This window comes from Mytilus californianus, unplaced genomic scaffold (assembly GCF_021869535.1).
Source record: "Mytilus californianus isolate M0D057914Y unplaced genomic scaffold, xbMytCali1.0.p SCAF_9, whole genome shotgun sequence".
Taxonomy (NCBI): domain Eukaryota; kingdom Metazoa; phylum Mollusca; class Bivalvia; order Mytilida; family Mytilidae; genus Mytilus; species Mytilus californianus.
In genome coordinates this window covers 7,287,634-7,301,531 of record NW_026262745.1, presented here as the reverse complement: position 1 = coordinate 7,301,531, position 13,898 = coordinate 7,287,634, and the positions used below count along the sequence as shown (strand labels likewise).

General features: G+C 29.8%; 1 protein-coding gene across 1 annotated transcript in view; it reads left to right on the top strand.

The window, feature by feature from the left end:
* Nucleotides 1-10,404, top strand: part of LOC127715765 (von Willebrand factor A domain-containing protein 3B-like) — a 54,203-nt gene extending 43,799 nt beyond the window's left edge. The window contains exons 27-36 of the mRNA XM_052221912.1: nucleotides 453-593; nucleotides 1,824-1,921; nucleotides 2,357-2,431; nucleotides 3,750-4,251; nucleotides 4,745-4,919; nucleotides 5,320-5,433; nucleotides 5,828-5,949; nucleotides 6,492-6,750; nucleotides 7,864-8,098; nucleotides 8,557-10,404. Of these exons, the coding sequence (XP_052077872.1) occupies nucleotides 453-593; nucleotides 1,824-1,921; nucleotides 2,357-2,431; nucleotides 3,750-4,251; nucleotides 4,745-4,919; nucleotides 5,320-5,433; nucleotides 5,828-5,949; nucleotides 6,492-6,750; nucleotides 7,864-8,098; nucleotides 8,557-8,692 (1,857 nt within the window). The 3' untranslated portion in view covers nucleotides 8,693-10,404. The remainder of the gene's footprint in view (nucleotides 1-452; nucleotides 594-1,823; nucleotides 1,922-2,356; nucleotides 2,432-3,749; nucleotides 4,252-4,744; nucleotides 4,920-5,319; nucleotides 5,434-5,827; nucleotides 5,950-6,491; nucleotides 6,751-7,863; nucleotides 8,099-8,556) is intronic.
* Nucleotides 10,405-13,898: the final 3,494 nt, after the last annotated feature.

Genomic DNA, 13,898 nt, shown 5'->3' with positions numbered 1-13,898 from the left:
ACTAGGTTCTATACATTGCAGCATGATATGAACAGAAAAATAGTCATCGTTTTATAAATACTTAATCATGTTTATGTGACATTCAAAACAATTAATGAAATTGACCAGGATAAAAATATATAAAATAGGTAGAATTCCAAAGAATCCACATCAGATGACATTTACAAGATTTTAATCGATGATTTAAAGAAGTACATGTTATGAAATAAGGAGGACTTTCAACCTCAAATTTCACAAATGAATAAACTGCTTTTTCATTGCTTTTATCCGTTATTGAAAAATAATATGTTTATGTTTGACAACTGTAAGAATTCTACTAAACCCTCTTAGAAGAATAGAAGTGCGTTCTTTAATATTATATACTAAATCGCTTAGATCTGCAATGGAAAATATGTATCATGCTATATATTTTACAAAAATAGTATCTAAACATGATTATATCTTACTTATAGGCAGGTGATTGTGTGTTGGTGAGAGTACAATATAACAGTGATAAGTCTGACTGTTATGTTCCTGGTATTGTACAAGTGATACCAGTACGTGAGGAGGCCTCAAATAAATTCTACACAGTGCTCATGTTCAATGGACAACAGGTAGAGTTAATTGTTGGCTGATATATCCATGTGAAATTTTGGAAACATTATGCTTTTCCAACACAAGTTAAGGATGACCAGCTTTTAAAATTATTACTTTTGTTCTGATAATTTATGTGGTATGCTATAATAGTTGTGAAGTTGTAAATTTGAGGTTTCTGGTAAATACCTTTGGTAAGATCAACAATGATTCTAATTTTAACAACTTTTATTATATACATGTACTGTATATTGGTGAATTTTTGCAAGTTTTCAATTATTGCTTTTTTTGCAGAAGACATTTTACAGTGAAAATACCACACCCAAGTATTTCACTGTCCATTTAAATATATATATAAAGCTCTGGAACAGGAAAAATGAACACAGCAAAAAAATTTAACTGACCCTTTTAAGGCTAAAACCCTTTTCACTGTTGTCATTCTGGAGTTATGGTTCTTGATTGATTAGGAAATGGCACTTTGTTGTTTCTGTGCAATAACTTGAGAACTGTTAAACCAATGCTGTACAAATTTTAAATATGTTAAAACTGATGGCAATATAGAGGTGAAGATTTGATGATTTTCACTGTTGCTAGTCAGGTGTTATGGTCCTTAATTGTTTTAACAATGACACTAATAAATGTAAGAATAACTCGGTTTGACAGCATCTTGTTGTCTATTTGAAATAATGTGAAGTAAGTATGGCTTATTATCAAAGGCCCATGAGCCAGTATTCAAGTTAAAATATTACCGTTGGGACTGACACCCATAATAAACTGGGACAGCTAGCTTATGATACCAGGAAATGTAATTGAGCAATATATGTCATTCTTTACTTTGTTTGATTTTAAATTTTGAATATACCAATGTCAAATGGTAATAGGTTGAAGTGGGGAATATTAAAGAAAGGCGAAAGATACCAAAGGGATATTCAAACTCATAATAAGTCTAAAACGAACTGACAATGCCATTACAAAAAACGAAAAACAATGAAAAAACCAACCAACAGTACACAAAATACAACATAGAAAACTACAGACTGAGCAACACAAACCCCACAGATGCAATAAGATAGATGCAAGTCATATAAAGATATGAAATATATTCATGATATTTGTTATGATCGCTAGACAATTTTCATTTGAAGTGAATAAATTCTATAATATAAAAGCTCAATTTGCAAATCAAAAACTATTTTGTGTCTGTTTTTTTTTCATTTATCTTCAGGTTAACATTTTTTCAAACATTTCAGGCAACAACATCAAGAAATTTATTGATGAAGATCAGTAAATGTAGATTTGAATTTGCCATTAGATATATTGCTGATATACAGAATGTCGACAGCAAAAAGTATGTATTACACTCAAGAGATTGTAAAACATTCATTTCAACTCTTAAAGCAGAAAATGATAAGGTCTTTTATACATATAACAGACATTAAAGGCTTGTGTATTCAAAGAAATTATTATTTGATATATTGTTATAATTGTATCTTTTTCACCGTAATCTAGTCAGAATGCTGCTTATTTTTGGTATAAATAAAAAGATTATATTCCACTATTATAATGTTGAATTTATTCATAATTTGACTTGCTCAGTCAGTAATGTCTGATATAAAAATTGTGTTTTATTTTAAGCCTTAAATGTATGATTAATTTAGAAACATATACAATGTACATGTATATCAACAGAAAAGAAGAAAGACACCAGTGCAAAAAAGTTTATTACAATAACTCCTATATAATGTAGGCAAGAAATTTAGAAAATTATTATTTTTACTAACAGATATGAAGATAAAGTGTATGTCACTCCAAGAACACCAAGGACTCCACGACCTTCAGATAAACAGAAAAAAGTGAGGTAAAAAATAATGTTATTGTAGATAACTATACTGATATATAAAGTGAGGTCAATAAGAATGACATATGGGTCATGATGATTACATTCTATGGGATTAAATATAGCATCAGGAAATGAATACATCCAAACACTTTAAATTACATGACTGCAGGTAAATAAGTATTATAAAAATAAACTCAGTTATAAAATAGGTTAACTCAGTATAAGAACTTAGATACACTATGCTGTAAATTTCATGATAAGAATATCTTTCTCCTCAAAATGCATCCTTTAAAGGGGCATTTGCTGCCAAATTTTTGCCTGCTGAACTACAAAATTTCCATAGAAAAACAATACACAACAATTAGTATCATAATTATCATTATAGATTTTCAACATTTCATGTGTGTTTTTGACTGGACCCCATCTAATTCACTAGTGACATGACCCAGGGAAACTGGCAGTTAGCATGTTACTTCCTTGTAATTATAAGTATATACAGTCAGGTAGCATGTGCAGCCATAATGGTCGAATTTCTTATTTTGATCTTATTGAATACATAAAAATATATAAAATTAAATGTAAATTCTTTGCTCATAACCTGTATAAGACTTAATTTTTTTGCGGACCAAATTAATCAACTGAATTGGTCTTCCTTTGCTGCAATCCCTTAATTCACTTTTTCAATTGACATTCGTTTTAATCACTGTACATGCAATATGTGCCCAACCCATCTCCAACAAAGATTAAATCAAATGATGGCATGAATATGGATTGTTGAAATATTGACTTGCAAGCCATTAATAGATAAGCAATGTTTTTGTCCTTATTTTAACAAAATTTAACCAAACTGACTGCTAATAGCAAAGTATCATTTCAATGTTCAGCTTGTATAAATATTTGAGATAAAAAAAAATCATAATAGTTGAAGCTAATGACCCTTTAAAGTGATACTAGCAAAGTAATTGCTAACCATGTTGTGTCATAAGTTAGAAACAAGTATTACTGAGAAGCTCAAATGACAGGTGTGAAAAATGTAACAACATATAAGTTCAATTATAAAAAGCTTTATATCATGTATATTGATCAATAAGCAAAGACTTTTACCTATAGGAATAAAACTATTAAAACTGTAATTACTTCATTGATTTGTACATCTTTGTTTTACTATTTAATGCGGTTTTGAATGGTTTCACTAAGGTTAAATGTAGCTTTGAATAAAATGTGCATTTTTAGACATTGGTTTGCAACTCTTGTTATCACCTTTATACCAGCCTAAAGGCAATTTTTTTTAATCTAAACCAAAGTGCACTAAAGTATTTTTGTAATTCCTTATTAGGAAAGAAGAAAAGACTGTGCTTAAGAAAAAGGAAGAAAGACAAAGATCAAAATCATCAGATTCATCAAGATCTAGGTCACGATCATCATCACGTTCAAGATCACGCTCTGGGTCACCAAAACAGTCCAGATCTAGGTCTAGATCAAGGTCAAGTTCTAGATCAAGGTCACGATCAAGATCAAGATCCAGATCTGTGTCATCTAGGTCAAGGTCTCCAACACCAGAAAAAACATTAAAGTCAGAAGACTCATCAAAGAAAGAAAGACAAAGGAGATCTTCTAGCTCTAGTTCAGGGTCAAGGTCAGAATCTATTCCTCTGAGGCCTAAGTCATCAAAAGTACGGAAATCACCAATAGAAAGGCCAGTTACTCCTGTATTGGGACAACATGAAGAAGAGGAAAGGGAAAGAAAAAGAATTAAAGAAAAAAAGAGAAAGCGTAAATTGAAAGTGTTGAGAAAACAATTATTAAAACAACAGGAGGAGCAGGAACAGCAGCAATTGGTGATTTATAATTCTAATGTTTACATTAAGATTAACTTACAAAAAAGTATACAAAACATTGTCCTTTCATGGTTTCTATTGTTATAAATATACCTTTGGTTAAAGAGCACTTGCTATTTAGTAATTTAAATCTGAAGAAATGTGCTTGTTTCCCACTGTTGTACATAATGATTGGAATAGCTATAAAACACTAAAGCAAAATTCCAGCTAACATGATGAAGTTACTACCATACTGTGGTACATTGAAAACAAGTGAAAAATTATAACTTTTGTAAAAAATGATAAGTCTTTACTCAATAGTTTGCTATTTGGAAAACTTATGTTGAAAACCATTCCTCATGTTACATTTAACTAGAGAGCGATATTTGTTAATATAATAAAAGATCAAACATAATTTGCGATGTGTTTGCTCTTGAAAATGGATTTATTATTAAGTTTAACTCATTTTTATTTCAAATTACAAATAATTTCTATTCTTGTATACTTTCTGTAGGCACTAAAGCAACAGAGAAAGAAAATGAAGAAGATGAAGAAGAGATTGAAAAAGAAGAAAAGACAGGAAAGAACAAGTGAGAGATATGTACTAGCACATGGTCCTGTTATCCCAGTAGAAAGTTCCTCTGAGACAGATTCTGATGATGATTATAGCAGCAGACAAGGGGAGAAAGGTTTGTTTTAATAAATTTGATATTTTTAAATGGTACAGAGGTCTTTGTTATATCATAAATTACGTCAACATGAAGCAATAATTGTTGATCCTGGTCTTGAATACCCATACTGTTATTTGATTCCTTACCTTCAGTATTTAATGTCTTCTCCTGTCCGGGACATGTTCCCAACTCTATTTTTCATTCTAGCCAATCAAAACTATAGCCACGTCATAATCAACCAATTTATTAAGTAATAATTTCGAGATGGTGTGAACATCTAATGACACTAAAAGCTTTGCACCTTGATCCAAAGCAATAATTAAGATTTTTGGTTAGTTTCAAAGTATTCTTATATTTTCCCATAAAAATATCATGATAGATTTTTTTTTACATGTTGCTCTTTGCTTTTTATTTATAGACAAGGTTTATGAGAAAATGCCAGGAATTTTGATTTTAAGAAGATCATTGCCACATTTAAGAGAAGGAGAGGAGGTATTAGCTAGATGGTCAGATGAAGGCTGGTATTTCAGAGGTAAAGTACTTCATTTTTTGCAGTTTCTAACACAAATTTGTCAACAAATAACTTTTCTCAAGTTAATTACTGAAACTCTTTGTTTTTCTGTCAATATTTATAGACTTAAAAAATAGACATACATATAGCCTGCAGTATCTGATTTTGATTAAGCAACAGTTACGAAAAGACTTTTACTAGAGAGATTTTTCTTATGTAAAAGCATATGATTTTAAATAACAATATTTGTAATATTTAAAAGGTGAATAGGAACAAAAATGGCATACACAATTGATAGAAACATATCTTTGTATAACAAATAAAAAGGGTAGATATTCAGTTCTCTTTTTGTAAACAGATGATAAGCCATGCATGATAAATGGAACTATGTAATTATATTTGTTTATAATTTTAGGTATTGTTAGGGAGGATTGTGGTGATCGTAGTTATATTGTAGAGGACGCCACTCATCAAGTTGAGAAAATCTGGAGAGAAGATATTATAACAGACTATGATGATGCTAACCAAATATTACAGGTTTGTGTGGCCTTTCTGATTTGTTTGCTGGTAGATCCTTACACAGTAGAATTATTTCTTGTACACATGGATTTATGACAGTAACTGTAGCATGAAATTATATTTTTTATTAATTCCATAGTATTGTTCTTAATAAAATTGTATTTTTTTTAACTTAAACTTATAGTTTTGAATTGAGAAATGAGGAATTAATGATACACTATTCAGCCTTACCACCGTAGTTACCATATTAACTGTAAATTCAGAATTTTTTGTAGGGAATAATTTAGTATTGTGATTGTTCAAATGTGAGTTTTTATTTATGTGAAACCTATCCTGTCACAATTTTTAAAATAATAAAAACATAACAAAAAATTCTGAATTTACAATATTTTGCTTCATGCAAGATTAGAGTGAAAAATAATTTTTCATTCATTGTTTAAAGACAATTTTTTTACTTTCTAAGAGATGGCTTTTTTATAGATAGCCAAATAAGCAGGAAATATTCTAAAGTTCTTTAAACTATAATACTATATTTGTACTAGTATATTTAACTTTTCCAGCCAAAGGATCCAATTGTTGCCTTACACCCACTTTACAGCTTTAGCTATGCCCCTGGAGTTATACTAGAAGTATATCACAACATGTGGATGAAGGTCAGATTTTATGATGGAGAAGAAGCCAAGATTCCTAGAGAGGAAGCATTTAAACTGACATCAGAAAAGTTTGAACATGATGTTAATTTTATCATTGAATGTGAGACAAGATGGGTGGAGCAAGCTGTTGTAGCCCGGGATGACAGATATGGAACATATCATTTAGGTAAAAACATGTCAGATATATAATTGAATGTGAGACTAGATGGATGGGTAAAGCTTTAACTACAAGGATCAATTGTCCTGTAAAATATTATATCCTTAAATATATTTCAATTATATCATTGGTAGTGAGACTAAATAGATAGATTTGGCAAATGAAATGGCTGTGCCCAGAAATAATAGTTTCAGAGCATATAATTTACTGTGGATTCAGTTATTTTCATGGATACCAATTTTCATGGAATGAGAAAAAAAGGTATTTTTCGTGGAAATTTGATGTGGTGATTTTGCATTTAAGAATAGAAAATGTGTATTTCATTGAAAATTTAATTTGTAGTTAACCTTAACCAATATAATCCACGATAAAAATGATTATCTTACGAAAAATGAGGAATTCACAGTATATCATCATTTTTTTTCCAATCCTTTCAAACAAATGATGATAGAATGTAAGTTTTTTTTAATGTAAACTTACTTAGAAAAGTTAATGGATATATATATATATGAATCATGATGACTGTCATGTCTACTGTATAAGCCCAACATTACCATGATGATTTGACTAAATTCAGGGACTTTTAAATCATTGCTACACCTAAAACTCGAGCAAAAAAACTTGTTTTTGGAAAATGTACAGATAATTATTTTTCATATGTTATTCAGATTGCTATTAAAGATATAACAACATCTACTTATAATTTATACACTAACCCCTGTTTATAGAAATTATAAATCATAGGGAATGCACTATGAAATTTCTTTAAAAGGGAGATAACTCTTATGATTTGCAGTATTTTTCTTTGTAACTTTGGTCAGAATATTCTTCCATGAACAGGCAGTATGAGTCATATAAGTTAAAGTTAGTCAAAAACTTTTTTTTTTAAATAACATGATTGTTATATGTACTGATATTTATCAGAGTATCATAAACCTATTTATTTAAGAGTTTAATCTTTCCCTTCCTTAGATATTAGTCTAGTGATCTAGATTGAAGAACAAATAAATCAACTACTGAACAGCACTGTTTTCTAACTTTTTTCCAGTGGAAAATTCAAAAATGTTAAGATTACTTATTTTAACACATTCATGAATATTTTAAACTTTTTTTCAATTTTAGCATCAGTAAAGAAGAGAATAGGAAATGGCAGAGAATATCTCCTAGAATGGTGTGATGGATCACAAGCTCAGCAAAACTCCATCCATATATTTGGTGTATACACCAAACATCATCGTCTGGCCGTAGGAGACCATGTGTTGGCAATGATGGATGAACAACAACATATGTATCTACCAGGTTGGATAGCTGGTATTGTTGGTGATAAGATAAATATCAAGTTCTGTGAAGGATCTATGTAAGTGATGTGTACTTTTTACTACATGTTTTTGTATATATTGCCATTCGAGTTGTCCTAAAATATGGATAATCTCATATGAAATGTCTAAAGTGAATATTGTCTCACTAAATTTTATTTTTCAGGTTATCATCAATATATTAACATTATTTTTAATGAACTAGCGAAATAAATTTATTCATTTGTGAGGTTCTAAAACATTGTTGTTTTTTTCATGTAGTATTTGAAAAGGATTTTAAAACAGTTATGTCAAGGTCAGCAATGTCTGAATTTCTAATTTTAGAATACATCGTATGTTAGTTCACAAATTCTTTTGCATATAAGCTGCATATAACTCTTGACATGTAGGCTACATTAATATTCTGTGTTTGAAGTTAAATCGTTGTTCGATCTTGTTCTCATAAAGTTGTCTATTAAAGTTTACCACATAATAAAATAGTTTGTTTTATTATTTACAGAAAAGATGTAGATGATGTACTGCAATGTTTCTGGTTAAGTAATGATTACTATGACAACGCAGTCCAGTTCTTTACAAAATGTCAGGAAGTACAGTTAGAAAGTGACGAAGTTACAACAAACAAGGAGGAATACTGATTTATTTTAATTGATATTGTTTCTTTTGATATTGTTATAAATTTATATGCTTAAAAACTGTAGTAGGTGGTAATAGAAGTTTTTTCCCAACAAATTCTATTCAATGAAATGACATCCAATTGTTATAGGCTTATTCTTTGTTATTCCAATTCAGGAAAAAAAAGGGTTCTTTATCATACATGATCTTCCGTAAATGACCCCACTTTCATTTTGGGAAGTCTGGTTTCCAACAGCAAGGAACAAACCTAGAGGGTATAAATGGGAAGCACATTTTTTGTTTTTTTCACAAAACGACTGAGTATCAATATGTCTATTTTTAATGGTCATTTTGCCTATAAAATTAGACACAGAAAAAACCCAAAAATAATCATACTGTGGACTTGATCATTATTATTCATTGGATACCAATCTTCGTGTTTTTCGTGGGTACAGGTGAACCACGAATTTAAAAGTTCAACGAATTACAAATTTTCTAGCAGGTTGTATGCAAACTTTGGCAAAACCATGAAATCACATATCCACGCAAAGGAAAGTTGTCTAAATCCATGAGAAATGGTACCCACGAAAATAAATGAATTCACAGTAGATAACTTTTTCAAACATCTTAATGAATCATTTGATAATAAAATGGTAGGATCATGCTGTTTATACATACTTGAGTCTTGTATAATTCCACCATTGTAACAAATGCAGTTTCATGACTGTGTACCCTGTAAAACTCCATCTACCAAACAAACATTCTGTTTCAAAAGGTCCACAGGAGATTTTTTTGTTTAACTATATTAACGCATACATTTTAATTCATTCATTGTTAATAACTAACAGAGTTATACTCATGATGAAACCCAAAAGCTTTAATCTTACTGACAACAAAAATTAACAAAAAAAATACTGCAGAAGGAATACAAAGGAGAATTCTATGTCCTTGTATAGAATTGACTTACTGCAATCCTAACAAATAAAATTAATTGACATGTGGTGAAGTAAGGCTGTTTTCATTTTATTTCATAAATAATTATGTCCGTCCATATTGCATTCAATTAGGTGCTTTGTTGATATATGATGTGATATATTTGCAGTAGTAACAATTTTTGTTATGATCATTCCCTTGAGGGTCTGTCTCAAAAATTTATTTATATATTTTATTTTTGTAATTCAATAGATTTTATGATTATTTTTAGAGTTGCAAATAAACATTAAGTCAATTTTAAGTATATATTTAAAATTGACAGAGTTTGTTGTAGAATATTTTGTTGGTGCATTTATAATGTAAAAATTCCATTTATAATATGAAACTTATTAAGATTTTACTTGTAAATGAGTCTAGTATTTCCTTTTTATAAGTCTTAAACTATTGTCACTGAACAATTAGTTATATTTGTTTCATAGTAGTTTTTTGGTGGGCGATCTTTTCATTTGTAAAACATTGTCTTGCTTTTGTTTTAAGCAAGAATGCTTACTAAAATCATAGATATGAAACTTTTCGGTATGTTTTATTAATAATTACAGATACAAATACTGTAACAGAAAAGTTTCTAAAGTTACAGAATGATCAAAGAAGCAAAACAAACTAATATTTGATTTTGAAAATGTATCTGCTTTTTGTTATCATATTAAATCAATACAACAGAGACATGTAACACGTTTAATTTAGGTTTTTTTTTTGTTGAGAGAAACTCATAAAAGATGAAAAATAAAAATTATATAACTAATTGTTTACCTTCTTGTTTTGTACATGTATACTGATGTTTAATAATCCTTGACTTCAACAGTTCACTATGTGGTTTTATTTTTTGCAAACCAGTGGCTTTTTATGGCAAGTCACTTCAAAGAAATTTAAGAGGTCCCATCATGGCTTAGTTTACCATAATGCAAGTTATACATACATATGTGACTTGGATGGAGAGTTGTCTCATTGGCACTCATACCACATCTTCTTATTCATATGTATATAAATCACAATAGCTATTTATGGTAAATAATTTCAACAAAATTTTAGAGACCCTCTCATGACATTTTTATCAGCACAACAATGTTAAATCTGCAAATTTGCGGAAGCAAATTTTTGTTCTTCCCTCACCGGGATTTGAACTCATGCTATTGGGATATCGAGACAACACCGCCTGCACTGTGTCTAGCGCTCTAGACCACTCTGCCACCTAGACTGAACTTATAATTCAGCTTTCGGTGGCCTAGTGTTACCTTTCCTCGTCTGTAGAATCTAGAGTTGTAACAAAGTACATGATATATTAGGCATATATATATTTATTTCACAGACTACCAGCCAGATATGTTCCACTTAACTTAGGACCAATTCAGTCTTTTACCCCCTTTTAATGACTTCTCTCCAAGTACAACTTTTTTTCTGTATTTTTACATGTCCTTGACAACTTGGTTGCTGCAGTCTATGATAAATGTACTGATTACCTGACAGGTTACTCCAATGTTTTTACTTTTCCCAGTCATCATCAACTGTAATTTCTATTGTATGTAATAAATATTAATTGAAATATTTGGTAAAGGAACATCCTATACTTCAGAAAACACTAGTAAACAATTTTGCACTTTACATTATGGATTAATATAAAGTATTGTCACATCTCAAAACAATCTTAATATAAGTCAAGTTCATATAAATTAAATGAGATCAATGCATAATGATCAACAACAAGTCCCAAACCTGATAACTCAGTAAAATATGGAAAAGACAAATATTCTGATATCTGAATCTTTAACAGGTAAGTGGTTCTTAATATGTTAGGATATGAGAAGATCGTTCCTGAAAACTTGGTTTCACAAATAAAACTTCTTATTGAAAAGATGATCTACAAAGTTCCATCATATTCCCCTGGAACTACTAGGAATTTAGTTCTAATAGTATATGTCTCTGGTTGTAACAGTTGCTGTTATTTGTCATTTTCACATTCCAATGCTTTGTTCCTTTTTCTGTTCATCAATAGAATTATTTTTGCTATCATTTTATAAGAAAAAAAAAAAAGCAGCAACGTAAAACTTTTTAAAAATTATTATGAAAATCATAAAAGTAAATTTTTTTAGAAATTAACTAAATGTTAAGTTTTGGTCTTCCCCAAAGAAGGAAAGTTGCATCTTTTATCACAGTCTAAAGGTATACATTAACAGTATAATAAAACATTCAAAACTAAAATAAATTACAGAGGTAACCAGTGAGCATAACTGGAAACCAACCGACATATGTTGACCTTGGTCTGGCAAATCATGAGAAAATGTTGATGTGGAATAATATTTTATAACAAAAAATTCCAACTCTTTTGATACTGGATTACAGTTTTAAAACTCTTGATCGATCTTGGACTTCGGTTGGCACAACACTCCAACATATTGAGAAGGGTCTCTCGCTATAGTATGTCAAGACAACCATCAGTAAAAGGCATTTAAACAAGAGAAATATATAAAATCTGTAAAAATCTTTAAAAAATACAAAATTTTTACAAACATTTAAACAAATGAAACATTCAATCTGTACATGGCTGTGTTGCTTTATCTGCAATGGTGTCGGTGATTTTAATTTTCTTCAGACTTCAATAACTGATTTAAAATAATTATTTAGATAAGAAATGAATCCATTAACGTATTGAAAGTTGTATATCAAATATTTTAAACAAGATGCACAAGTTTTAAAATATAACATCTTTTTAATTTTTACATACGCGGTTTTTTTTTGTTTTTTTTTTTTTGGCTGAGTAATATATTTTTTTACAAAATTTCCCTGTTTTTCAACGAACCGATACATGTGATACAACACCACAGCCTTGCCTGTGTAGTGCCCATTCATGAAAACTGAACTAAAGAACTTGGTCCATATTTGAAGTCTGTGACAATTTAAATCTAGAAAAATGTTACATGTAGGTCCAATAGACTCAGAGGACTGGGTTAATTTACATAATACTTGTGTGTGTGCAGAGATTAATGAATTCGAGTTTACTTGTTGACTAGGTAAACCCTGAAATCAATACCGCATTTGTTAACGAGTAGCTTTTGTTAAACGAATTATTAGTTGACCTTGTACGCTCTACACAAGTCACCTTAACAAACAAATTACCTTCTATTCCTTATATGCAGGTGATAAATACAAGATCTTATGAGTGTACATTTTTATTTTATTGTTGCGCAAGATTACGATACATGGTATAAGAAAACACTTTTGTAAAATAAAAGCTATTCAAATTTTCAGACGAGTAATTAAAAACACATGAAAACTCAATCGTAGATTATATTGATGCATTAATGAAATTTCTTAGTTTAAGTGACCATAGACAACAAGATAAATGAATTAAATGACTTCCTTAAATTAATTTAATGACTTCCATGTGTTTTTAATTTAATGACTTCCATGTGTTTTTAATATAATGACTTCCATGTGTTTTTGATTTAATGACTTTCGTGTGTTTTTAATTTAATGACTTCCATGTGTTTTTTAATTTAATAACTTTCATGTGTTTTTAATTTAATGACTTCCATGTGTTTTTAATTGAATGACTTCCATGTGTTTTTAATTTAATGACTTTCATGTGTTTTTAAGTACTCGTCTGCATATCGGCATCCAATATAAAATAAAGAGATATGGTATGATTGCCTATGAGAAAACTGTCCAACAGAGTCTAAATGACGTAGATGTAAGCAACTTAAGTTTCCATAAGTCATTTAACAATGAGACCAACCCATATGGCCAGGTATAAGATGCACGGAAATGAAAATATTTGATACAATTCAAACGGAAAACACAGGGACCTGATTTATGAGAAATGAATAAACGAAAACCTGAACATTACTTATTTGAACCCATTACATATGTCGTTGTCTGGTGATCAGTGCAATGCACAAGACTACAGCTAAGCTTACTCAAATGGTGCATGATAACTTTTAACATACATATAATGTGCGAGATAATTCTCTATGGGCATGTTTGTTTTCATATACAGTTGTTTCCAACAAACCTATTCTTTTCATTTATATTTTTCTCGTATGGGTGATATGTTTTTTTCAATTCTATGGAATCAATTTATTCATTATATGTCCTTATCGGTATGACTAAACGGCTTTATTCTCTTAAATAAAATTTCAGGCATTGTCCATTTTTTATAATCACGTTTCATGTACTCCGGTACATCTGGCTCAAAACCATGGGATTCCATAAAATCTATGATAAATTTGCCGTCATTGTTAT